Source organism: Patiria miniata, unplaced genomic scaffold, assembly GCF_015706575.1.
Source record: "Patiria miniata isolate m_02_andy unplaced genomic scaffold, ASM1570657v1 HiC_scaffold_9, whole genome shotgun sequence".
NCBI classification, from domain to species: Eukaryota; Metazoa; Echinodermata; class Asteroidea; order Valvatida; family Asterinidae; genus Patiria; species Patiria miniata.
The window spans coordinates 7,983,261-8,010,726 of record NW_024037076.1 but is presented as its reverse complement, the minus strand read 5'-3'; the positions used below and the strand labels follow the sequence as shown (position 1 = coordinate 8,010,726).

At 39.9% G+C, this 27,466-nt stretch overlaps 1 protein-coding gene across 1 annotated transcript in view; it reads right to left on the bottom strand.

The window, feature by feature from the left end:
• Positions 1 to 27,466, bottom strand: part of LOC119720404 (arf-GAP with GTPase, ANK repeat and PH domain-containing protein 1-like) — a 41,055-nt gene that overhangs the window by 8,716 nt on the left and 4,873 nt on the right. Inside the window, exons 2-10 of the mRNA XM_038190068.1 lie at positions 16,775 to 16,833; positions 14,805 to 14,892; positions 13,468 to 13,695; positions 7,193 to 7,327; positions 3,793 to 4,115; positions 2,716 to 2,817; positions 1,766 to 1,870; positions 1,190 to 1,358; positions 487 to 645 (exon numbers count right to left, since the gene is read on the bottom strand). Coding sequence (XP_038045996.1) covers positions 487 to 645; positions 1,190 to 1,358; positions 1,766 to 1,870; positions 2,716 to 2,817; positions 3,793 to 4,115; positions 7,193 to 7,327; positions 13,468 to 13,695; positions 14,805 to 14,892; positions 16,775 to 16,833 — 1,368 coding nt within the window. The remainder of the gene's footprint in view (positions 1 to 486; positions 646 to 1,189; positions 1,359 to 1,765; positions 1,871 to 2,715; positions 2,818 to 3,792; positions 4,116 to 7,192; positions 7,328 to 13,467; positions 13,696 to 14,804; positions 14,893 to 16,774; positions 16,834 to 27,466) is intronic.

Genomic DNA, 27,466 nt, shown 5'->3' with positions numbered 1-27,466 from the left:
ATTAAGTAAGGACTAACATCAAAAGTTTATCACGAAAAGGAAGAATTTTGTTTCTGGGGAATTAAAATCAAGCTACCAAATCCTTTGCATTTGGGCAATTTCAGCGTTATGTACTAGTAAATGACCGTAACGAGCTTGTTAGATCTCAGTGAATAAACCTGAAAATGTCTTTTTCAAATCTGATACATGTATCTATCGTCTAGTAATGGTCAAGGAATTACAGACTAGGAGTTTTGGATCATTTCTCTGAATCACTGATTAGTTGTTGTGGTTCATTGTCTCTGTCATGGACATTACACTTCCTTTCGTAACGACAAAATCGCCCATTATCGGAATTTTGAAAAACAGAGATACTTTGAAGAAACACCCTGCTCTGGTCAAGTTCTTTTGTTTAACCTCGTTAAAATTCAAGAGAGAATAACTACGAGCTGTAAATGTCAACTTTGTGGAAGAGATTTTGTGGATAAAGGGTCTGGCTGGACTGACCTGGAGTAACGGAGGAGTTAGATATGACCACGGAGTCCAGCATGGCGTCCCGCGGCAGGGAAGTGGACTTAGCGTTGATCTCCTGGCGCTCCTTGAACGAGTGGAAGTTGACGCCGCCGTCTTTTGCAAACGCTGCCTGATTGGCATGCGTGCTTCCCCCTGAGAAAAAGAAAGGTACAAATTGTAAAAAAAATTGAGAAAAATCTTGCACGTTTTTAAGATTTCATGACGTCCTCTGTGTGCTTTTTTGTAGTTTAAGCAACCAAGTTCCATGCAAAACTGGTTGTTAACTTGAAATAAAAAGTAGCGTTTTGTTATATTTTCTTTGCTTTTTGTTGCTAAGAATGCTTGAAGTATAGAAAACTGAATGGTGAGTAAATCTTGGGGGATACAGCCACAATCCATTAATGCTCAATGCACCCTGACATTTCTGCTTTCCATCCCTCAAACTGCCCAAAACCACCCTGGATTTTCAACCAAATGTAACTGTTTTCTTAACAGTGCACTAGTTTTTTTTACAGAATTAGAGAGTGGGCAATATAGACTCTCCCCCATTCTCAAAACATTGTTATCATTCAGCACTCCATGTTTGAATATCTCCACAATCTGAAAGTTCTGAAAATGTTGACAAGAGTGTTCAAAGATGTTCTTAATCAAACTGTTTTCGTCAAACTGGATCAATTTGATCAAAATCATGTCTGACCTGTTATCGTCATTGCGCGCATGTTGTTGGCGATTCCGTTACTCCCGGGGGCGCTCTTGCTGGGCGACCCGCCGGGGTTGCTGCGCACAATCTGCGGCTTCCTGCCCGGTACTTTGACGGTGGTGTTCATTAGCACGATCTCCTTGCCGTGTGTGTTGTTCATGTAGTCCTGTGGGGTTGAAAAGTTAAAGAGCAAAAGCATGTGAGAACGCTGTACATGTCATTTGAATTCCAACTCTTGGTAGGCTGTTTCTGAATTGAATGGCTATGGCTAGTGGAAGCAGCTGCGGCTACTTCCCATAGAACCGTGTGTTATTCCAAGCCATAGCCAAGTCATTCAGGCGCAGCCTTAAAAGAGCTGGGCCAGGTAAAAATCTCGCAAGGTATTGTGCAATTACATCTTGCCTTTGTGAAATTGTTGCTGAGGCTCAAAAGTATGCTGAAAAATATACACAAAAATTATTGTGACAGAGGAATTTTGTAAACCAAATTATCTATAAGGGTTAAGCAGAGAATCAAATGTTTACTGCTTTACGTGAAATCAGATTTTACGGTGAATCTGTACAATAAACTTACGTGCAGACTTGGGTGATACGTTAGCTTCCCGTCGTCGCATAGCGTCACGTATTTCTTCTTCCACTCTTTGTTCAGGGATTTGCTACTTCTCTTGTACAGAAGGCCCTGAGGTAAGAACAATAACAAAGAATTCAATAGCGACAAACTACTTGCAAATTGAACATATTCGGTCATGAATACTCTGAAACTTCAAGGATTTTAAAAACTGAAGAACGAATGAAAGTTTTTAATGCTTATCTGGGAAAAATGTTGCAACCTGACGCCGCTTTTTTCTTCATATATCATCTCAATGAATGTCATCCATTGCAAAAAATGATGAAAAGACATGAATCTGAGACTGAGAGACATTTCCAATTTTGTTATAAATTTTCCTGACTCTCCATAGACTTTGTACACAATCGCGGAAGTGGCATCAGGTTGCAACATTTTTTCCCTTATCTGAACCTGTATGAAGCATTTATGATAATCTTGGAGGCTGAAATGACAATCAGACATTGGGTATTATCATTACTGACGCTCCTCTGATATCCTTGCCCACTTCTTTTGTGATTGTTGAAATTTTTGTTAGAAAATTCTTTGTTCACACTTTGTACCACAAAATGCCCACAGGGCCAGAGTTTGGAAGCAAGCAGACTGTAAGCGAGTGTTGCACGTGCCCTCACTCGGTTTTCCCGAATAAAGATAACAGCGCCCTCTATAGACCTTATGCATAGCGGCCATCTTAGATGGCATCTTTTGCTATTTTAATTCAGTAACAATGAATACACAAAAAGTTCACTCATACTCATGTGTAAAAGAGCGTGAAAGTTAACTCTTTGAGTACAGAATTAACTGCCTTAATAAGATGTTATTAAAACAATGATCAATGACATTCCAGCTAACACACTGGCTCGCTGTCTCTAGGGGGCGCCATTTTAAGCTCGCTGTACGGAAAGAGTTAATGGACGTACCTGCATTATTGGGATACTCCTGCCACTACCGATACCATGCGAGGGGCGGGGGACGGGCTCAGCTCCATTTTTGGTTTCCGCCTGCTTGCCTTTTCCTGGTTGCTGTAAAGTTGAAATAAAAATGTGGGCGTTTGATTAAAGCTACAGGCCATCATTTGCAGCTATTCAAAGAGAAACTGACGTGATTATTGTTGAAAAACATACTTGGTTGAAAGATAGTAAGGGGACTAAACTCCCTGTGAAATAATTCTTTCTGGCATGCTGTCATTTTGAAGAAATCAACGAAAGAAGGCATTTCCAACGGTGCGTCTTAAGACGCACCGTTGAAAATTTCCGTTAGTAGTTCGTTTTTAATTCGGCAAAGCGCGCTCAAGCATTGACACAAAGCACGCGCGCGCACGCTCTCTATAATACGTCGGATCAGTGCGCGACATTGCGTAGCTGCAATCAGCTAAGTGAGAACGTTTCTCGGACGCTGAATTCAGGCCAATTTCAAAACATGATTCAGCAACTTTTGATTCGAAATCGAGATCCTAGAATGTTGTTTTTCTCGAAATATACAGCTTTAGCTGAGCTGAAACTTCATGAGGTTAGTTGTTCAGCACCCTTCTTTAGATTTTGAGCATCTTTGTTGGGTTAAACAAACAAAATGCACAAATTACAAATGATGGACTATACCTTTAAAAAGTCCCACAAGATGAGTTCAAATAGTGTTGTCTCAATAAGCCTCTGTACTGATGACATCATGCTTAGTTTACATGTGTGCTTTCTTATGGGAGCCTAGTGGGGACCATGGTTTTGTAGCCTCATAGAAAAGCACACATGCAAACAAAGTGTAATGTCATCAGTACAGAGGCTTATTCTATTACAAGTCATCAAGTCTGGAGTCAAGTGATAAACAATTTGAATAGTTGTTGTTTATCCCAACCAACAAAACAGAAATGTCTGTGTAAATCCATGAGGATGTTACTGTAATGAACACTTCCATGCTGAACAATCTTCTGTGGACCCGATTCTGTTTGTTGTACCAACATGCTACTTCGGTCTGAATTCAATAATGGCAGGGACGTGCCTTACCGTAAACAAGTTGGACTTCCGTCGGGATTTGCGGGTGAAGTTGGGCGTACTGCTGGGGCTCGGCTGGGACGAGTCCCGACTCCCCTCCCTGCTGCCCCCACTCATGTTTCTGCGTCCCGCAGTGGGGGTAGGGGGTGCCCCACTGTTGGAGTGGTTAGTACTAGGGGCCGTGGCGTTGGCGGTGCCCTGGGGGTAGGGGCCCGGAATGCCAAAGTTGTTGCTTCGGACGGAGTGGGGGGTGCTTGGGAGGGAGGAACTGGAGGTGGAGAGAGGGCCCAGGGACAGGAACTGTTGGTGCTTGCGCTCTTGGATAATCTGAGCAGCTGTGGATAAAAGATGAAGAAAACAACATTAATAAATGAAAACAAAGCTGTAAGCTGCTTTATTGACTGGACTGACCTGAAGTAGACCAATCATGAAGGTTAGAGGGGCTTGAGTAGGATCTTTTTGCCTTTGATTAAAATTCTGTCTTGACTGGAAATCCATGCCTTCAAACTTTTTAAAAAGTGGAAACTTCATATCCAAATGACCAAGGCTGTGTGGCAGTGTTGTATTTGAGTCCATCACAAATCCTCACAAGTCACAAACAAGTCCTCACAAGTCCCAACACATCCCCACAAGTCCCCCTAAGTTCTCACAAGTCCTCATAAGTCACACACAAGTCATAACAAGAACCCACAGATCCTCACAAGTTACTCATATGTCCTCACAAGTCCATTGTAAGTCCTTAGAAGTCTATCAGAAGTCTATCACAAGTCCTCACAAATCCTCACAAGTCCATCACAAGTCCTTAGAAGTCTATCGCAAGTCCTAACAAGTCCTCATAAGTCACTCACAAGTCCTCACACGTCACTCACAAGTCCATCATATGTCCTTAGAAGTCTATCATAAGTCCTCATAAGTCACTCACAATTCCTCACTCACAAGTCCTCGCAAGTGCTCCAGTCTCAGCTCAAATCACAACCTATTCAAGTGAACTGTGTCACTGACACTCTTATGTTATTCTCCATCCCTTTTTACTTGTGACTACACTTGTAAAAAAAAAACAACTACCAGTACAACACTGCTCTGACCGAAATTTTGGGCCCTCTAACCTTAGTGATTAATTAAAATATTATTATGAAAACGTCATTCTTACATAACATTGGCTTTGAGCATTACATCTCAATGAAGAAAGTGAGAATTGAATGTCTGTCTGTTATTCTAATTCAACAACTAAGGCCAAAAAAAAAATTGTTCTGCCTCCGATTACATGCCTTTAAAAAAATAGGGTCGGTCGATCGGAATTTTTTTTTTTTTGGGCCATTTTTTTTTATGCAGATTTAATGGGGTATTCAATTATATGCGAAGTTTTTAGCCTGAACTATTTCCATTGCACTACGAAAGCTATACACGAAATGGCAACAAAGAGTGAATAAAAACTACTTTTATTTATTGTAAATATATTTACGTTCGATAATTTCAAAAAATAATGGAAAATTCAGGTCGTTCGCACCATATGCACAACGCTAGTCAAGACGCGAGGAGCTGGCCAAAACTCTGAGGTGTGTGATGCGTGCGTGTGTGATGCGTGCGTGTGTGGCGAGCGGCCCACCATGGGCCGACAGACCTGTTTTTATGGTCAAAAATTTTGGGAAACACGCAGCATGTATCACTCCAAATACGAGTAGTGCGATCTCAAAAAGAAACCCTTGAAAACCAGAAAATACATACACAGACAAGCTAGATCAATTCTGTAAATTAACTTGCAAAAATGTTCTTTCTCCATCGGTATTTTCTTGGCATTTTTACGATGTCGAATCTGACCAGTTGACAGTGGCCTGCACTGCTAGCGTGCTATCGGTCGCATAGCTATGGACTGGTTACCGCATTTTCATCATGTCTTCTAAATTGGCCCCTGCGCGGCGCGGTGGGAACCAGTCGTCACCACATGATTATAGTCGCCGTGACATCGCATTGCGAAGTAGCTATATCGCGAAGCGAATTTGTAAAAATAACGGAGGTTTCTTTTGAAAAAAAGCGAATGTAAGTAAGAAAACAAATAAATACAAGCATTTTTTTATGCAAAAGGGTTGTTGAGAGGTATTTTGTGAAGACAGAAAAGACAACAAAATTTTATTTTTATTTATTCAATCTTTTTTTCTTTTTTTTTTGTAATTGCCGATAAAATTGTTAGGGTAGCAGCCTAAAAATAGGGTCGGTCAGGTAACCGGAAGCAAAACTGTTCTATTTTTTGGCCTAATCTTTCTTTTGAATGTACTGTACAACTAAAATAAAAATTTCCGAATGAATTAAACGCCACTAGTACAGCTGATACTTTTAATTTATAACTTCAGTGAGTATCAAAACATCTTGTAGCCACACTCCTGAACACGTCATGTTTTTATACACAAGAGAAATAAAGAACCACCTAATTCTTCCTTAATGAATATTCTGTTGCAACAAGCAATATGCGCATTCCATCACCGCAAAGCTTGCCTTTAGGCCTAGCTTTAACAAACCGGTAGAAAAAATTCTTGTCACACAAAAAAAAAACCACAACAGAGCCTCGGTTGGGAAACCTTTCCCCCAGATGGTTGGGAGTAAAATCCACTGAACAAATCTCGCCTCTGTGCTCCTTGTCACAATGGCTGGTCGATAATGGCTCCCCTATTTGTCATACACCAGCAATGGGCTATTGGGCCCGTGGGATTTGGAGAACCTACAGAAATCCTTAACAGAATTTGTGGTGGTTTCATTTACTTCATACACATTTCAGTCTGTTGTTCACACAATGTGAGGCTGATCCACATCACACAGCCAGTAGCAAGATGGAAAGATTTTATTCCACCGATATCAGTTTAACGTTTTTACTGACATGTGTACTTTTTTGCTTACACCAATACGAGCTTGACGCAACTGCACAACAGCATCTTTGTTGATACAGACATTTTTTTGTGTTCATTTAATGATTGTAAAATGGAGACTTTCCTACCACCGGCAGGTTGTATTTTCTACCGATATTTTATTTTTACCAGTGAATTTCACAGTGAAACCATCCCATCAAAATCAAAATAAACAAAATATGGACATTCAATTCACCACATGTAGTGATAATTCCCAATTCACCATTTTCAACTCATTGTAGTTTGCCCCTATTACATACATACATGTACCACTGTAAGGACACAGATCTATATACAAAAAAGTGACTATTTTTAAAGCAAAGGAAATGTGGTGATTGAACTCACCACACATGGTGATAAATGCCAACTCGTCATTTCGGAAGATTTTGTCCAAAAATAGATGATGCCAAGCAAATGTACCACAGTAAAGACAAATTATTGTACAAGGAGAGCGTTCCTTTCATGAAAAATGTGATGACTGAACTCACCACACATGGTGATAAATGACAACTCACCATCTTGGAAGACTCTGTCTACGTTGAGACCATACATTGCACATGTTTCGTAGTAAGGACATCTCTTAAGGTCAGCTGCTAACTTTCTTGCTCTTGAATCATCGATGACCCTTGGCGTGTTCTGACTGACCGTGTCTGAACAAAGAAAGAGGGGAAAAAACGAGAAACCATCCATTGGTCAATAGGGTGTATGTGTAATAACCATGTGGTGAAAATTCAAGCATTACCATTGGAGGGAAGTAAGGCCACATGCATAACCCCCCTCCCTTATATAAACAGTGTCTTTTCCACTGTACATGGACACGTATGTGAATGTACATCACAACTTGGGATGTACCGTAAGTCGAATCCATGACAAGTGCAGGGACTTGTGATGGACTCGACTCTATCCCTGAATTCACGATGCAATTACATGTACTACCCCGGATCATATATCCAATAGTGCTGAATAACAGACATGGTCATAAGTGTACACGCTGCGGTCCAATGGTTACGGTGTTTGACTCATGTGCCATGGTACGTTGGTTTGAACCCTGACGGGGAACATAGTGCTTGTGTTCTTGGGCAAGACACTTTACTACGATTGCCTCTCTCCACCCCAGAAGTATCAACTGCGCTGATCTCAAGCTGCTGCAGAAAAATTGTCTCATTCCTGATGAACAGGGACAATAATCGTAAAGCCCTTTGAAACCTTACCGGCAGTATAAAGCGTTATAAGTACCACATTACTATTATTATTATCTTAAGAACAATACAAAAATGTGCATGTGCATGTACATGAGGCTATTACAACAGATGTGCACTTCTCATTCAAGTTGCCTTTTATGATCATCCAAACAAGAGGTCTCTAATGAAAATAAGAAAACACCAAAAGAATTCCTTCTTTCAAAAGGCCGAACACCTTCTTAAAATAGACACACAAGAGCAACTTCCAGTCTTTCTGCAGCATCGTGGGATTCTCAAGACTTGGGGAAGAAAATCTTTTAATCGCAACGCCCCAGGGCTCAAATACAATTTGCAGTGGGATCAATGGTGATTTCACATTAAAAATGTGCCTGCGGCAAATCTGTGCAAAAAAAAGAAAATGAATTTCTGCCCGTAAAAATAACACTTTGATCTTTATCAGAATGCATGACGCACATTAACCAAACAACCAGGTATGTACAGTACCTGTACATGTACTACACAGGACTGTTAATTACACACTGCAGGATGTCATGTATTTTGTACACTGTACATTTTATAAAGCGGTTGAACATAACAAGATACACACGTACATTGTATGCTAACATTTTGAATGTTATTCTTAAAAGATGTGTTTTTCAGTCGGTCAATCTTACATTTTGGCACTAGGGAATTGCAGGTGTTTTTGTTTGCGTGCATGTTCTTTCTTTTTTTTACTGGATTTTGTCCAACAAATTGCCAGAAGGCCGCTACAAGTTGAGGGCATTAGGGACAGAATAAGATCCGTTTGCTTTTCTCCTGAATAGCGACAGATTATAGATGGAAGGAAAACAGGATGTACGTAGAGAGTTCCAAAAAAGCAGCAGCATCAGTGAAAAATCAAAGAAAACTTTCTCACAGTTGTGAGTTTTGGAGCAGAATACAGAAAGGATGCTGAGACTACAAAGTGTGTGCAATGAGTAAAGGTGTTTCGAAAAATGATGCCTTGTCGAGACCCGGGTATAATACGGAACAAAAGATTGTAAAGGTTCTCCACAAGGGTGAATAGGTCTCCACAATGATTTCATGAAATAGATATATGGATTTTTCTCAAAAACTAGGAATTTCCAAGGTATACTTATCCATCGCAAATTTAAGTATTTTATGTAATAGATATTTGGTCGGAATTTTAACCCAGGAAAGTAATTCTGGTTAAAATGGGAGCATTTTGAAAACAGCTTTCGACCCTCTCACGATTTTGTACAAGAGAACGAAGCGATGTCTCTACAAGGATACAAATTTGAGAATGGGTGGGCACAGAATGGGTTATTGGAGAAAGATCTCTGGGAAAATAAAATCTGTGAATCTGGAAATAATTTACCAATTTCAAAGTTTGTTTTAACGTTGTTTCTATAGAATCCAAGGCCATTTTTTATTGGGAACGGCAATAAAAACAGAACAGAAATAATCACAGATGTACATGTCGTGTATGGATGTTATTGTTATAATATAATAATAACATCCATATCCATACATCCTTATGATAATAATTGTAACAAGGAATTTCATAAATTGAAAACAAAATTCAAAAATGTTTAAATGACTATGTCTTTATGAGTGTCACTTGCAAAAAGCACATCCCCAAAAAGAGGGGGGGGGGGCGGAAGCTGCATTCCCTTTTTAAAAATCTGTCTTGACCGAATCCAAGTCAACTCCTTGCCTTCCGTTTCCCACCTCTGGGATGCCTAAATGTCCACATCACAGCGCCAAATGAGGCTGCGTCCAATGGCAGTGCTGAGGGAAGCAATCGGTAATGAGTGGAGTACATCATTAATCACCTGTGCCTATCTGACTTGACCTTTTACCAGGAGTCGGTCATCCGTACTACGGAGCAACACAGGGTAACTTGGGCGTAGACGCTATGCCTCGTATTCCACCGGATCTCAACGCAGCAATTTCAATGTCGTTACTTCAGATTTTTCCCAAATTGGAGTAATGCCTGACTGAGGGAAAGTTGTGACCACGCCAGGCACATTTGTTTTGACTGATGATGTACTGAAGGAACTGTTGGATTACCTTGGGGCCGGTGCGTAATTACTTTGGTATACGTAATTACTTTGGTGTACGTGTACACGTTCCATCAATGCCTCGGTTCGACAAAGTGAATTCAGAATTTCCATACTTTCCAACTTTGAATGTACAGTCAAATGTAGAAGTGTCTTAGTTTTTAACCCATCCCCCAATTAAAGTTACAACTAAAACTAAAGCATATAACATTTTCGTTCTGAAGCATAAAAATCTGAAAATGAGACTTAACGGTTTGCATGATGTTTGTCATCAGTCTCCTGGTGACGAACAGAGCATACTGTTTGAAACGTCGAGTTAAACCAACTGGTTCTTCTCACAACCACACAACTCACTAAAAGAGATATCATTCAAATGGTGTTACTGCAAACCTCCCATTCAAAAATCTGAAACCTTAAAAAAAAGGTTGCACTGAATTTGGATTTAAAAATTGGGATTGTTTTGGATTATTTCAAAATGTTTACACATGATCGGACGGAGGCTGATTGCCTACAATGGGATTTCTCATCAGCAATGTCCACATTTCAAAGCTGTTTTTACTATCAGTAGGAATAGCAAAAGGCCTCATCATATTCGTAAGGCATGTCCATAACCGTCAGTTCGAGTGGGCAAGGACAAGACTTATTTTGTGGTGAGCGCTCTTCACATATCTTCAGTTGCCTATGATTCATCATCCGCAATACCTTTCACCGCTAACCCCTACATCTCAAGGACTAGAGCCGTGACGTACTCCAAGTGCTACAAGCAACGTTGCCGTCTCGTCTGCCTCCGTTCTTTTCTTATGCGGAGACAGTCTGAGGACTTCCAACAATAAAATATGAAAAAAACCATCCCGCACTTTGGCACTTTGTCACTGTAGATCGTCTGTCCTCCGAGTCACATCCAAGGAAATTGGTTCTCAGATGGAGCATCAAAATGACGAGAGGATGGACCATAGAGTTATATTAAATTACTAGAGCGCTAACTTGATGTACAAAGAGATGCCTGATGGGCGCATCCATGTTTGTACACAAACCTATGGAGAACTAGAAATTGTGTACGTCTTTTGTATGTCTATTTGCATATCTACGTTTGTCTTCCATACCAGTGCGTCATCGAAGCCGATACGCCCAAAACCGAAACGCACTATCAGCAAATGACCATGTCATTATGCTCTACGCAAACAGCGCAAAGTGTGCGCATCCCTCCACTGCAGATGTTTTTTGCCGTGAAGTTTTTTTAACCGTCATGACGCACTTAAGTTGTTTGCGTTCTACTTTTACTTATACTTAGCGTACACTTTTAAAATTCAATCTATCTATTTTGATTGTGTTCTACAAACACGCACATAAATTAAAAAAATGGCTGCGCCCAGAACGGCTTCAAAGCTTCTCCGTGCGCAAGAATGAAGAGTTAGCGCTCTAGTAATTTAATATAGCTCTATATGGGATGGACAGATTTCATGCAACTGCCATTTTCTTTAGCACAAAGAGGTGCTGTGAAAATGCAATTTTCTGTGTACATACTGGTACTGTCAAAATAACACTTTTTTTTAAAGCAATTTAGCGATCTTACTTCAAAGTGAAAATAAAAATTGTGGGATTATCACATGTAATCTTATGTCAATAACCCCAGATTCATGATTGTTAACCCTAAACACCTGGGCCCTTTTTGCTAGGAAACCTCCTCAATATACCAAAATTGTGCGTTTGTTCAAATGAAGGATACCCACTGCCTCAATCCTTCAAAATCCTCCAACAAGCCCTGCCTCTCAAAACACATTCAGCCTCAATCTTCCAAAATCTCCTCTTCTTCAAACACCATTCATCCTCAATCGTCCAAAATCAACCGATACTGAATGTCCAAGTGCCCTCGATCCTCTGCAATCCTCCAAAATTGTATGTTGCATTCATCCTCAATACTTCAGAATCCTCCTTTTTTTTAATGTAAAAATATTGCCTTTTCTCAGAGATGTTTGTCTGGATGGCAGAATCAAATGCCACAAAATTTGGTGTTTGCTTCTAGAATCCATCTGACTTGGGAAGACCACTGTGGACTGGATAGCCACCCACATCCAGTACTGATTAACCATCTGTGGGCAGGGCTCCTAGCATCACAGCAAATACTTCCTCTTTGGTTTTTATCGAGTTAGTGGGAGGTTGGGAAAGGAACGTAGGGCAAAGGTCCATCTTCCGAAGATTAATCACCCCCTGAGAGGACCCAAAGAGAAATTTATCAAGCGCACTAAAAGCTCTAAGAGGCTCTAATGTTTTGTCTTCATCAATCTTTTTCTTAAATCAATCCTGGTAATTAATTTTGTAAAAAACATCCGAGGCTTTGCCACGCCTGGACAGCAGTGTTCATGCCAAGCAACATATGTTAGAGTTTTCCCTTACACAAGACGGCGAAGATTATTAAGAAGGGCTTCAAATGCACTATTGCTGAACTGCTGAGAACGACCTAAAACCAATCCAGGCAACATAGTTCTGGTTGCCAATCAAGCAATGTCACAAAATGCCAAGAATATTAATAAATTGCAAGTCCAGATTAGCAGTACAAATTTTCAAAATAGAAGTTATTTCATTGCGAAGGAAAATGAGTAAGATTTGAGGCTTTGCATGGTGGAGATACTAAATAATGAAAGATTTGCGGAAACACCATGTGCGAATAATTTCTCAACTAAGAGAATGGTTCTGAAAAGAACCAGAGGTATAAACTCGACGTTCCGGTCAGTATGCTCTGACCGTCTTCAGGAGAGTGCCTAAACTCTAAGAAAGTAAACACGCAAGTACCAAAAGCGAAATCGATGAAGTGTGAAGTTGCATCCTGTGTGGATGCCAAGTAGCTGGGAAAATGCATTTCACCTCTAGATTCTATCCCTTTAAAAAATGGAGATTTTTTTCTTCATTGTCAAGGCACTTTTATGAACCAGGTTTCTGCAAAACTGTGTCTCCATTTTTAGAACCATGTTCCTGCAAATAACCAAACGTAACTGTTGGGAAACGTCATATTTAGATTTCAGATGAATTGTCCTGAATAAATCTTATTCAATAGGAAGCCATATTTGATCGTGTTCCCTGCGTCGAAGTTACAAATTGTAAACTGTTGAATGGGATGGTGCCAGACTATTTTATGACTGAAGTGCGTTGCAAGCCTCACTTTCTTTCTTTCTTTTTCAATGTGGCTTAAACATTAGGGTACGTGTTTAATCACAAATGTTAAGTTCTTCATCAAAGCAGACTGGTATTAATTTGTAATGAACTTTGCTTTCATTTCTACTTGCAAGTTCCAAAAATGAAGAGTTTACCTCACTTTCACTTTCAACTCAGTATGGCTGACTCAAGAATAACGTCTATTCTAATCCTTACTGACCAGATTTTGTAGTCAGGCGTCCACAAGTCAATCAAAAGTCTTCCAGTCTCAAGTCAAGTGACAGGCTATACAAATAAACTATGACAAATGCACTAACCATGACCCACTTGTGATTTGACATGTGATTGACATGTGATTGGCATGTGACTGGCATGTGATTGCCATGTGATTCCTACCTTGCGTGCCGACCAGTATCATGGGCAGATCTGCCGTGTTTCTGTAGTGGGCAATCTTGGCGTAGAAGTTGTACAGGAGCTGGAAGCTCATTTCGTCTTCCACGCTGAAGACCAGAATGACGGCATCCACCCAGGAGCAGAACTGGAGCTCGGGAGGGCCGCCTTCATCCCGGATGAGGAGGAGGTAACTCCGGTCATCCACGACAATCTCCTTCTTGAAACGGCCTCCTATTATTGGAGTAAAACAAGAGAGAAAACATCAGTATTCCTTTCAAGGGTACCTGTTCAGAAGTGAATGTAATCAATTGTTTTTCCTAAATCTTTTTTGGACAAGCAACTACGCTTATTAGGTGACAGTCAAGTGGTTACAGTATCTACACCAGTAAACTGGAAGTTGTAGGTTCAAGTCCCTCAACAACAACAAAAACCTGTGAATTTGTTTCTGCTTCTTGCAGGATCTTGGGAAGTACTGAAAATTCTGCCGTAATAAAAAGACACATTTTTTTTTGGGAGGGGGGGAGGGGCAGAGGGAGTGGGGGTGACATTTTGTTATTACAGCAAGTCTCAAATAGTATTGGGCTCCATGCACCAACAAAAGAGGGCGCGTTTTGACCACTTTTGAGAGCCCCTTGCGTTTATGTGTCTGTGCCTTGGACGGGACACCGCGTGTGCGTACTGTATTGGTTCGCGCGCGAAGTACGCACGACTTGTTTATCCTGAATGTGCACCAAGCTAAGCAATAGTGTCTTCGCGCGTAAGCGCCAGGCGACGGCGGCGCGCGAATACGTTCGAATTTTACTTGCGATGGTCTCCAGCGCCAGACTAATCCCCGCCCCCAATAACTTTGGATCATTCGAAATACGCAGTGGATGGACCGGGAACCAGTCTAGGTCTCGCCCAACTCTCCTTTTCTGGCCGTTGAAGGGGTACTTGTGCACGGAGCCCATAATTTCATTGGACCAGCGCATCAACTGTTAAAGCTGTAAAAAAAATGTACCCCAGGTGCCATGCATCCCTCAGGTTTAAAAATTTCCATTTCCCGAATAACAGAAGTTGCAATTTGTTTAATGAATTTCTTAAATTATTGTATCCCCTCTCTCTTTGAATGATACAGAGTTTTGAGAGAAACGTAGGCTGCATCCTTCACATGTTTTTCTCGGCTACGGCTTGCAATAACACATGTGTCTATGGAAGCGGCTGAGGCCACTTCCCATAGACACCTGTATTACAGCCAACCATAGCCGCACAATGTGATTGGCATGTGACTGACATGTGACTGACATGTGATTGACATGTGATTCCTGTATTACAGCCAGCCATAGCCGCACAATTCCTACCTTCTGGGGATTCTTCCTGCATGTAGGATCCCGTCAGGTATCTGTGGACCAGCGCCGATTTCCCACTGGTTAGGCTGCCCACGACACCCTGCAAAAGAGGTGAAACAGAAATAATAATAATAATAATATCGGAGTCTTATATAGCGCACGTATCTACCAACAATTAGGTACTCAAGGCGCTGGAAATTATGTCTATTATTAAAGAAAGGTATTAATAAAGTTTATGAGAAAATATGAGACTCATTATGTAGTACCTTATAATGGTTTACAAGGTACTGCGGCGCATATTGCAGCCACTGCCAGAAACACCGGGGCAAACCCCTTGTCTTAGCGATAAGTGTTGCTGGGTTCTTTAACGTGCCAGAGGTGTAAGTGACCACTGATAAAAATAGCTGAAAACAGCTGGAAAAAGGTGTAAAAATGCTGAACTTTAGATATCTCCTATACTTTTGTACACAGCAAGTGAGGGAAAAAGCTGAAAAAAGCTGAAATCCAAAACCAAAAAAAAGCTGAAATCAGCTTTAAAGCTGAGATTTCACACCCCTGCGTGCATTACACAACACACGGGACCTACGGCTTTACGTCCCATCCGAAGGACGAAGCAAGAATGGTAAAGTGCCTTGCTCAAGAGCACAAGCACCATGTTCCCACGGTCAGGATTCGAACCCATGTACCACGGCACACGAGTCGAACACCGTAACCATTGGACCACAGCACCCCACAAATAAGGATGATGGAACTGATGTAGTGTCCTCCATTTTGATAAGGTCTGCATAGAGTAATGAAGGAAAAGGCGTCTAAAATATAAAGGGTATACTGTCTGACTACTTGGCAACAATACATCATGTTACAGGAAAATCATCTGAATTTCTTAAGGCTATGTGAATGTACATAAAACACTCAAAAGGACCAATATTTCTGTTTGTTTATTTTGTTTTGTCCATCTCCTTTCTCTGTTTTTCACATTATTTCATCAAAGAAAAAAAATGATTTTAATATGACAACATGTACCTGTACCCTGACAAAGATACAGACTTCTGAAAAACTCATTTTGTAAATTACACCCCGTCTTGATTGATTAATCCAACAGGAAATTTGACAAAGAAACAAAAGTCGTTTCATCCCATATTCTCTGAAAGATACAATGTCAGACACTGCTTCGGCAAATGCAATTCAAACTGTACTCGGACTCATCTCCAGTTACCATGACGACTATCTTCAATGACTCACTAGCAACCTTGGACAGAGTGAGGACGTGCCGTTACTTCCGACTGTTTACCCCCCCCCCCCCCAATTTCTTGACCACTGTCCAGTGTAGCAGCATGTAATATACCAAGCAGCATTAATGAGCCCTTGTTAATGAGCCCTTATTAAGGGAGGCTTTCTGGAAGGACAGTGCCGGTAGGTAATTAATGACAGGGTAGTAAGTTGTGGGGCCCTTGCGCAAACAAGACAAATGAAAGCACATTTGGATGGTACACTGTTTTTGCCTGATAATTCAGCAGGATTGAGGCTATATGGTTAAAATGTGGGGCTGATTTTGGAGGAAGCACTGTGTCAAGGTCTTGGGCCGGACCTTGTGTTGTTTATGCTCAGCCGTGCATCCTAAAATTTAGGCCTAGATTACACTTGAAATCCTCTGCACTGCTCCAGTATGTACATGTACGTGTAACCGGCTCTGCCTCAACATACATGTATTGAAAGTGATTACTGGAGGATTTTGCAGGATTGGGACCACATTCAAGAAATAACAGAGGATTTTGGAGGATTGAGGCTGTATGCTATTTCTACATGGAGGCAGTTGGAGGATTTTGCAAGACTGGGGTTCTATCCTAGCAAAATGCCCAGGGAGTTACAGTGTAGGGTTAAGGAAACATGGGTGCAAACATCCATTTGCCAACTTGGTGAGTGAAAGACCAAAATTCATTATTTTCTTTTTAAGCGCGTTTACTTTAAACGGTACTACTTACCAATTTGAGTTCTGGCACTGTTCTGCTTAGCGTCCATTCTTGACTGTTCACAAAGGAATCTGTATGTATGCACACAAAAATAAGCAAAAAGGAAGCACTTAATATAATAACTTCAATTTAAGAGCTAAATATTTGTAAGTATTTCATACATGCGCATGTAAGCTATCATCAAATCGACATTCAATCATTTCTGACATTTCTAGACCATGTGCGAGCCCACACAAAGGAATGCCATCGTGATACCAGCGAGTTCATCCATACAAAGAAAATGTGCAGAGAGAAAGAAGAAACTTTAATTCCCCTTTTTCAGCACAGCTGAAATTCAAGCTTTGTTTACGTTGCCATCTGAAAGGAAATGCTATGTTTACAAAATATGTCAGAATGGTGTACAACTAGGGGTTCAATTTAGGCCAACAAATTGCATCATTGTATATTGTCATTACATGGCTCGGGGTCCTTTTATGGAATTTCTTTGTATGGGATGTCACACAAGTGTTCATGCAGGCATGCGAATTGAAGATTAATTACAGAGGCGACTCAATAATACAATCAAGATTTACAATTGAATGATGGAATTATACTGGGCAATTGTAAAAGGTCATAGATTTAGGATGTCAGGATGCAAACGTGTGTATAATAAAAAAAAAATGGAATGAAATTTTCAGCAAAATAATTCCTACATTACAGCATCAAATTCTGTGTATACTTTTATCAGAGATAATTTTTGTGTACAGTCATCAGAATTTTTTTCTTATTTTCAATAGCAAACCTACATTGCCTTAATCTTTAACCCTTACCCTCCAAAGATCTCTCCAAAAATCCGCCTGCAGGTGTTGATGGATTTTGTAGGATTAAGGAAGGTAGGGAGAAGCCACTGTACATGGGGCTTTGGTACCCCTTGAAAGTTTCAAGTACATGTACGTGCTCACAGAAATTGAGGGAATATTTATTTATTTATTTATTTCTTATTTTAACTGGGTAGCCCATTCAGTGGAATCCACTGATCTCCCATGGGTCCCAGTACAGAGAAGACAACGTGAAGAAATTACAGTTTGAGGTGGGAGGAAAAGCCAAGAAGAGTATAAATCTGAGGAAAACCCACGGAATCAGGTAGGGACTGAAAACCCAATCCACATATTGACCCAGGCGGGATTCGAACCCGGGGACACAGCGGTGGAAGGCGAGGAAAGTACGGCTCTGCCAACCTGACTCCCCTATATGGTGTCACCTGACACAAGTTTACAGTATGATTGAATGCATTAGTTAACATTTTTCATCAAGTGAACAACCAAAGTGATGATGGGCCCGCCAAAACAATGCGATCCTCCTACCCCGCCCCCCATCCCTACCAAGTACCACTACCCCTACCAAGTACGGTACCACTACCCCCCCCCCCCCCAACAAGGGGCATTACCCCAACCTAAAGCAATCAACGTGCACAAGATGTACAGCAGAATCCCAGTCAACTAGACAGGACATAAAAACTGCACACAATAAGACGCACTTCCACAGTACACCCACGCCAGCACACACATGGCTCATCCCTGATTTCTCAGCTCGATTCTCCCGTCTCATTAAAACCTGTGTCCGGCTGAGTGGGTTTATCGGTCGCGCGTTCTTATTACGCAGTGGGTGTTGGTGATGAAAACATATGGCAGCGATCACGAAACAAATCTGGACACACTGTGAGTAGGCCTACTGAGCAGTGTGGTAGCATTCATATGGCCAAGTGATGTTACACAACTTTAATAGTCTTTTAATTTGTGGGGTTAAAGAAAACTCAAAAATCAAACGTACATGCAAGTTTACATTGATTCAAAAGCAGTTCAAGCAACAATCAAGAGCAATCAATGCTGTACACTGTACACAAACATGTACATGTACAAATGAGTCAAGCGCCGCAATTTCTTTTTAACAAAACTTCACAAAAATCACAATCCTATTTCCATTAATAGGGGAGATTATCTTGAATCTGAATATCTTCAACACACAAAATATTAATATTTAAAAATATTTTGAATACATGTACAAAAGAGTTACTATTATTGTCAAAACAACTTTCAGGGACAATGATCCTAAAAACTAATGCACTGCACTAATTTCAGCCCACTCCTATCCTTTCTGTCAATATTTTCCTTGCAAACTTCGATGGTCAAAGCATATTGAGTGTGCACTACAACGCAAAATACATGCAGGTCAGGTCGTGTCAAACATGGACCTCATATGTCACATGCATGCGCAAACACATTGGGCCCATCCCAGCAGAACTAATTCCGTTATCTTTTTGCGTCAGACTTGTTTGCCCCACAGACACAAAAACCAAGAAATATCTTTTTTTTTAAACAGACAAAAACTTACAACAACCTTGCTATCTGGTCTATTTTGTTGCTTTTATTTTTTAAATAGGATGATTTATTACTGTATATCATCTGAAATGAAGTGTAAATGTTGCTCGGGGTTGAAGATGAGTCAGTGTATGTCCCGAGTCGAGTGAAAGATGGCTTGCTGAAAGAAATTGAAGTGGATATTATCTTAAGGCATGCAGTATGCTGTACACATGTACTGGTACCACAGGCCGATAAATTATCTAAATTTACTACCACCATCTGAATCTCAAAATGTTGGGTGTTGAAACAGGAATTTTGATTGTTGAAGCCTGCTCTTCTTTGGCAAAGCACTGATGCAAAATTTCATCTCTATTCCTCAATTCCAATAAAAGAGCGAGCCTCGGACTAGATTATAGCACCCTTGAATGAATGCCTCTGATGACACAGGATGAAGACGGGCAGGCCTTACTGAACACACACAATGAAATTACACAGATACATGTGTACGGTTCATTACCTCTTCGTTTCCCTTCGGCCGACATTGACCCAATTACTTTCTACACACCCACTGATCGCTGATCTCGCTACCAGCCCACCGAACCCCAATTTTTTTATTCCTTTGAGATTTCGTCAAACCAAACCATTCTTTCTCTCTCTCTCTTCTATTCTGATGTGATTTAATTAAACCGCCGGCCGGCAGTCTGCCCCGGCGGCCCCAGTAGACTACCGCATATGTACAGTTTCAGCCCTGATTAATTGAAATGTTGCATTGATCGCCGAGACCAGTATACACAATGACCAATGCAGACGTACAATGTACATGTGCACGAGCTTAGCAGCACACATGCCCAACTGTATACAAACATGTACAGGTACATGTACAATGGATAGTACCGGTACATGCATCTCTCTACGTATCTGAGAAGTGACTGAGTATTCGATTGAGTTAAACTCAAAAGGAGAATTAAATTTATAAACAAGGCTTCAAATTGTGATTGTGAATCAAGTCAATTAAAGGCCTGCACCTGTACATTTTCAAAGTGTATGTATTCATACTGTACAATTACAAATTTGAAGTCATCTGAATGAAAAAAAAACATGTCTCAAAAACATTTACAATTCAATGATTTTTGGTATTGTATTGTATACATGTATGTTCATGTACAGAATTTGTCAACTTTAAATTAAAGAAATTCTTTAATGTTAACTTATGATTTGCCAAGAACTGTTCAAGTGCGCAAATTATATAAGGGAACACTCAGCCGATTTTGCGCCCGATTTCCGGACGGCGGACGCCACCGTTTTTGAATTTCGGACTAAATTTCATGACACTGAAATTGTCTCCAAAAGTTAAACAGCAAGCATAATACAGGTACAAGAAGCAGTACTGGTATTTAACTGAATGAATTTAAAGTTTGTCAATAAAGAGGTGTGGCAACACTGCATGAGGAAAAGCGAGTGAAACGTCGAAGTGTGCCACGTTTAGTTGCCTCATTAAATTTGGGTCTTGTTGCTGAGGGCATAAGCCCACATGTAACATTACTTTTGTCAAACTCTATCTCAAACATAGTCAAAAAGCATAAAACAGTTGTTTGTCAGAGTATCGAAAGCAAAGCGCTGGACAAACAGTGAACATATGGCACGTTCTGTGAAACACTCGAGACAGGCAAGAACAGGCCGCGACGGCCTGCAAGGAGAGTCTATACAGTCCCCTACTTAACGTTGACTCTGACATGATGATCAGTCCCAGCCAACATGGACTTGATGTTCTCAGCGAAAAAAAATCAATAGGCACATGTTCCATTACATGAATTGGCATGTACAGGTACTGAGCTGCATGTTGAGGGCCTGACATTTCTTTTTCTGCCCTAGTACTAGTAGTAGCCTATAGTTCATGTCGCTGTGGTCGGATTAGATGGGGAAAAAATATCACTGACAGTACACATACATACTGTACATGTACATGTGCATGGAAGTTGTACTTGTACATGTAAATTACATGAACAATTTACTTTAGGCCCAAAAAAAAGTCTCCGGTTTCTGGTATGGAGCTTGCCCAAAAATTGGTGCGGCGACGCGGCTTTTTTTTTTTACCTGATTTGTTTGCTTCAAATGTCGGCTGATGACTGCAAATAGTGCCCGACTAACTTAGTGCAAATATATGGGAGTCCAGAGAGGCCACATAAAGCTTATTCTCGACCATAACCCAATCTAAAAACACGTTAAAATTGTGCAGCAGCAGGATTCCAGTCAAACCAGTGAGTTTGGCAGTTTTGAGACATCATCTTTCATTGAAAAAAAAACTTTTTCATTTTGCCGACGCACATGGCTACGGCGAGCATACCAGAAACCAGAGACTTTTTTTTTGGCCTTATGCACATGTACTGTACATGTACATACAGGACCCAATTCCACAATGCTGCTTAACAGTACATGTAAGCAAAAAAAGTTGTGCTATTTCATGGCATGGATGTGCTGACGGTCACATGTGCATGGAGATTTCTATTGTTACGGAAAGTAATTTAAGAAAATCTTTCCTCTGAGGTACACTAGCTGTAAGCGTGCCTCTTGCTGTGCTAATTACTGCTTAACCACTGCATACATATCAAACTTCTCACAACTAAAATGAAAATCAAATTTCTGTGAAGTAGAGTTTCATTTAACGTTTCTTTGAAGCAGTAAAAGTGAAACAAATCAACTTCAGATTGTAAGGCACCACACGAATATCTCATTACTGTTTAACCACTGCATACAATATCAAACTTCTCACAACTAAAATGAAAATCAAATTTCTGTGAAGTGAAAAGAGTTCCATTTCACATAATTCTTTGAAACAGTAAAAGTGAAACAAATCACCTTCAGATTGTAAAGCACCACACGAATATCGTCTTGAACTATAAATAGGACACACTTAATAGTGAAACTGTTAACTGATAGAAGCTGGACAGTGATTTTCATTTCGGGGAACACAGTATACCTTTCCTCGTTTCTCATGAACTACGTGTTCAAATGCGTGCATATGACGCCTTTCTCTACTGTAGTAGAGCACTCTTAATGACGCCTTTCTCTACTGTAGTAGAGCACTCTTATTTCCGCAATGTACATGCCTAAATTTATGCACGGCTGAGCATAAACAACTCAAGGTCCGGGCTAAGACCATGACACAGTGCATCCTCTGAAATCAGCCACACACTTTTGCCATAAATCCTAAATCCTGCAAAATCCTCCATTTTGCAAAGAGGATTTTGGAGGATCTGGGAAGGTTAGGGTTAATGATACTTGAATGGCAAATAACAAAGTACCAAGGAAACATGGGACAGGAAAAATGTCACATTTTGGCCCCTAAATTTATGGAATGACCTAGATGCATTTATCGGAAAGTGTAAGGTACTTTCAAGGTGCATCGCTCTGTCCGCAAATGAACGAAATTAATTTTGTCCCCTCGTTTCATTTCTCAGCCAAGGGACCGATCCACCTTTATAACAAGCTCCCACCATCTCTACTTTGCTCCTAAAAGCAGGGTAACTTTATAACCATCGCCTGTCTCATTCTCGTGCTAAATTGCCCAGGCTATTTACCGAGTGCGTAATTCAAATAGCAAGATGCAGTTCAGAGATCGGTGACTCACTTATGTGGCAATACGATCCCAAGTATCGAAGGAAAGCAAAACTACAATTGCGCACGTACATGTACACATTCAATGATGTTGGCCCCTGGAGCTTATTGGATTTTTCAGCATTCAGAATTTTTTTTTAACCAAATATGGACTTTTTTTGAGAGATGTGAGACGATTGAGAAATAAGAAACATAGGTGACAAAGGAGATTTTGTTCGGCCGAACACTTAATGCACAATGCAGACATGCCGCAACCACAATGTGAACATCTTACTTCATTAGACTCGTTCAATCAGACCGCACACGCAAAAATGCAGATTGTCGACAGAGGGAACAGAAATGAAAACCACATTTTTTTTTTTAACTCAGTGTCAAGGACTTGGCAGAAAAGGCCCGAGTGTAAAAACATCCATTACTGCGATGTCTTTGTTGGTTGCACTTTTCTTTTTACAGTTGCTTTTAGATTGCTATCTCAAGCCACATTTATGTGATGGATTTGTCAGAGAATGGCCTGAACAGCCCCAATTTTTTTTTTCTAACAAAAGATCGGGCGCAATGGATACCCTATAATCACACCAAAGCGTTGAGAAATTCTACCCCGATTTTGCCCTCCTCCTCGTCTGTTGGGACTGTTTTGTTGTATTTACTGGTGCTAACATGCATGCATTGGTGAAAGCAAGTAGCAATGCCTCTAGACATGTAATCTTACAATCTTGAATTTCAGTACTGAGCGCAAGAGACCAAAAAAATGTAATGTTTAAATGTGCATGCAAACTTGTGAAGAACTTGTCAAGTTTTTCATTCTGTGAAACTTTTATTTTGACCACATTGAAAGAAAGATTAGAATCAATGTCCACACCCACAAACAAAGAGTGAAGGTTCGTGATCTTACAGACAAGTAAAATGTATTGTATCAGCCATAAGTATGCATGTCAAAAAGGTTAGTAAAACAAGGTTTCAAAGTGGGTTGTTTGTCTTCAAATTTAGAGTGACATTGAACAACTATGCTTTTCCCCGCTTTTGTTTCACTCAGAAAAAAAGGAATGAAGTGTATTTAACTTTACAATAAAACAAAGCTACATGTATGCATACATCTCCCCATTCTTCGAGTACATTGTGAAAGCGAAAGCAAGCTAAGGTGCTTGGGGTGAAAAGGCAAAACCTAACATAAAAAAATTTACAGCACACACTTGCGTATCACTGATTTCTAAGCTTTTGTTCTACAGAATATGATAACAGTTATAATAATTAGCCTGGATTGGACATTTGGGAGACATCCCCATAGACTTGTGCACAAAATTGGTCAAACTTAAATGTGCCCTAACCCAATATTCCCTTGTTCTTTTTCCACAAATTTCGGTATGTTTACTAATTAGACCACAAGCAACAAATATAATCTAATTGCGACAGTACAATTTTGCCTCTAAAGGGGGCTGTGACATTAGGGAGACATGAAAATGTCTCACTAATGACCGATGTCTCGCATCGTGAGAAGAAATTACGATAACATGTCTCCTTAATGGTACCTTTACACGTATATATTCATCAGTATAAATACAGCTTTGAAAATATACAGACTTCTTTTGGGCCAGCAGGTCGCATTCAATGCAATGTATGTGCCGGTGAAGTTTTTCATAATTCATGTCAATTTAATCGAACCAATCCACGTCTCTCTTGTGACGCGACATCAGCGAGCATGATGACTCAGGAACTATCCCCCGAGGGTAATATGAAAGCATATTGACCGAGCGCTGGGGATCTCTGAGGGAAATATGAAAGCATATTGACCCAACCCAGCAATCTCTGATCTATCATAACATATTAACCCATGAGACACGGCAGTGGCGAGTAAAAAAACCCTGACGACTTCATCATCTACAAAATCCGTCTTTGCCGAGTAAGGTTTCGTAGACGGAAACGTAAATATTTTTATTCACTGAAAGGGTTCATTTCTGACAGATTTTTGAGTGAATGCTGATGGAAAGCGATTGCAAAGTAAACAAAAATACATTTCGAAGGAAAAAAATAAGCAGCTTTTTCATTAAACAATCTGCTTAGTGGTGTTGTGTAAACATGTGTCCAATATTATGCAAAGCACTAACAGGGTTGGAAAACATGAGTGAATTTTCATGATTAGAATATGTCCAAGTTAAGTTTGTGCATTATACTGATCATTATTTTGATATGTGTACATACATGTATGTGCACAGCAAATCTTTGAATATTGAGAGGTTTTTAACAACAAGCATCACATATGTACAGCCCATCATACATGTAAATGAAACAGATGCAACTTAAGGGCCAAAAGTGCAGTGATTTTGACCCCTTAAAAATAGTACAGTATTTATTATTTTGCTTCGTATTTTCAGAATATCAAATGGCATCAGCTGTTTTAAAATTTAATTTCTCTCAACAATCCATGTCAAGTGAGACAACCTTTACAAATAATACAAGAGAAATTAGTGGTATATTTAAAAAAGAAAACTTCAAATTTTACAATCACAATCACTGTACATGTACTATGTTAGTATGAACAGTTTTGAAGTGTGATAATTTAAACTAAATACATGTGTGTACATGTTATTTCCTACATGTCCATTGCTTTTTTCCGACAAAATCTAGTTATACATGTATATTATTCCGGCAAAGGAAAAAACACGATATTAAACAAAAAATCATTGAAATACTGGTAAATGCAGACTGCAGTATTGAAAGCATTCATCCACTGACCATGCACTAAACTGATCAATGTCAAGGTTATTTGCGACCGAGGCCCGTCCCATTATAATATTGCATTACTGAGTAAATAAATAATCACCCACCATAAATAATTACATTGTAACTCAGCTGTCCGCAGTGTTAATTTGCCGCGAACCCAATGAGGCATTTATTGCAGGTGGGGGCATACGTGTTGACTAGTCCCTAGTCGTACGGACGGGATTGAGTGTTATACGGTATGGGAATTGGGCGATAAATTGTCTGAATTTGTTTGAGATTTACGATTGCAGCATAATGATATAAATTTCACTGTTAGAGTGGCGACGACCTTGGCCGGGGTAATTTAGGATCAATTCCAATCTGAATGTTTATTTGTAAAACTCGCCCGCAGAACAGACAATGTATCAGTTGGCGAGAAAGTGAAACAAAAAAATGATCATTTACATGGAGGATTTTTTTGCCAAATTTGAATGTACATGTAACTTAATCAGCTACAGTGTATAATAAAATGTAATTTTTGGGGGGATGATATTATAAAGTATACATGACATATTCATACATGTACACTGATTGTAACAATTCAGCATGTAATTTTTGCAAGAAATATGGAAAGAGGTCAAGAAAATGCTGTGCATTACAGGGAAGTTAAAATGAAAAAATTGCTCAAGTTACTTCTTCATGTATCTTGTTTCAGTTTTTGCTTAAATTCCATATTTTACATTAAAGGGAATATACATCATTTGCTTTTGCTGTAATTTTCAGAAATGGATGGAATTGGGGGGTTGGAAATATATAGCAAATATAGTTACACTGACTTTTTTGAGGTTTTGGGTTCGAAAATGCTATAAAAACCAAGGAAAACGATCATTTTCCTGTAGTCTGGTTCCCTGACTCCATATAAGAAGAAAAAGAGCAGTTTACAAACATTGGGGAACTGTAAGGTCAGGAAACCAGTCTAGCTGGCTCGTACCCGTTCATAGGTTTGTAATCGATTGCAAACAAGTGCGATGGTCAATTGGGGCCAGTATTTGAAAAAAAGCCAGTTGTTTCCAACGCTGATCGGCCGATCAGCGTTGGAAATTGATACAAAAATACCACTTTTCTTGAAAATGACAGTATACCAGGTGCCACGATTTTACAGGATGCTTTACACTGTCATTCACTAACAGTCCAGCAAGGTATTTCAAAATGATTTGGTAGTTTTATTTTTGGATGTTTGCAAATGTTGTATTTTCCCTTTAAGTAATGGCCTGAGGGTGCCGTTACGTGATATTTTCGGATGAATGCTTCATTTGAGGAACTGAGTTGAAGAAATATCTCTTTGCCAATATTTTAATTTCTAATTTGAAGTAACGTATTAAATACGTTGGCTCACTAATAATAGTATGCTTACAGAATTGCCCTTAATTTTGCCTTTTGATGCAGAAATTTATCCACTTTAAACAAAACTTTAAACAGCCTCAATTTTCCTTTGACTTAAACACATTACACAACAAGGTTACGGGTAAAAACTAAACATGAAACCATTTTGTGACACTTTCTTTCAGAATGTACACGTAGGATTATCTGAAATAGAAAATAGACTATTTTGTTCAGAGAGTCATTAGCTCTGTGTTCACACCGAGAGTCAAATGAATTCTGCTAACCCGACAATTCCGCATTTTCAGTCAATGATAAACAGTGTCTGGCTGCCCATCCCATTCGGACGTTCACTCTAATGCCGTTGCTAGCCGCTGACAATATGGTGCATAATATGTAATACCCGGGCGCAAAGCCAGCTGAATCACTATAAATTGCTGGCCAGTTTGCTCGATTCTAAACCACCGCTACAGCCAGAATTGTCAATCTCAGAAATCTATGAGCAGATGTTCTGGGGGGGGGGGGGGAGGGGGAATGATATTGATGTGTACTAAAATTCATGAAAATTTATGAAATGTACTGTACACATTGAGTACAGTACATTTCATAAATGTTCATGAATTTTAGTTTTTACTTTTGGCTTTTCTATTCTTTACCACAAAAATGATGACAT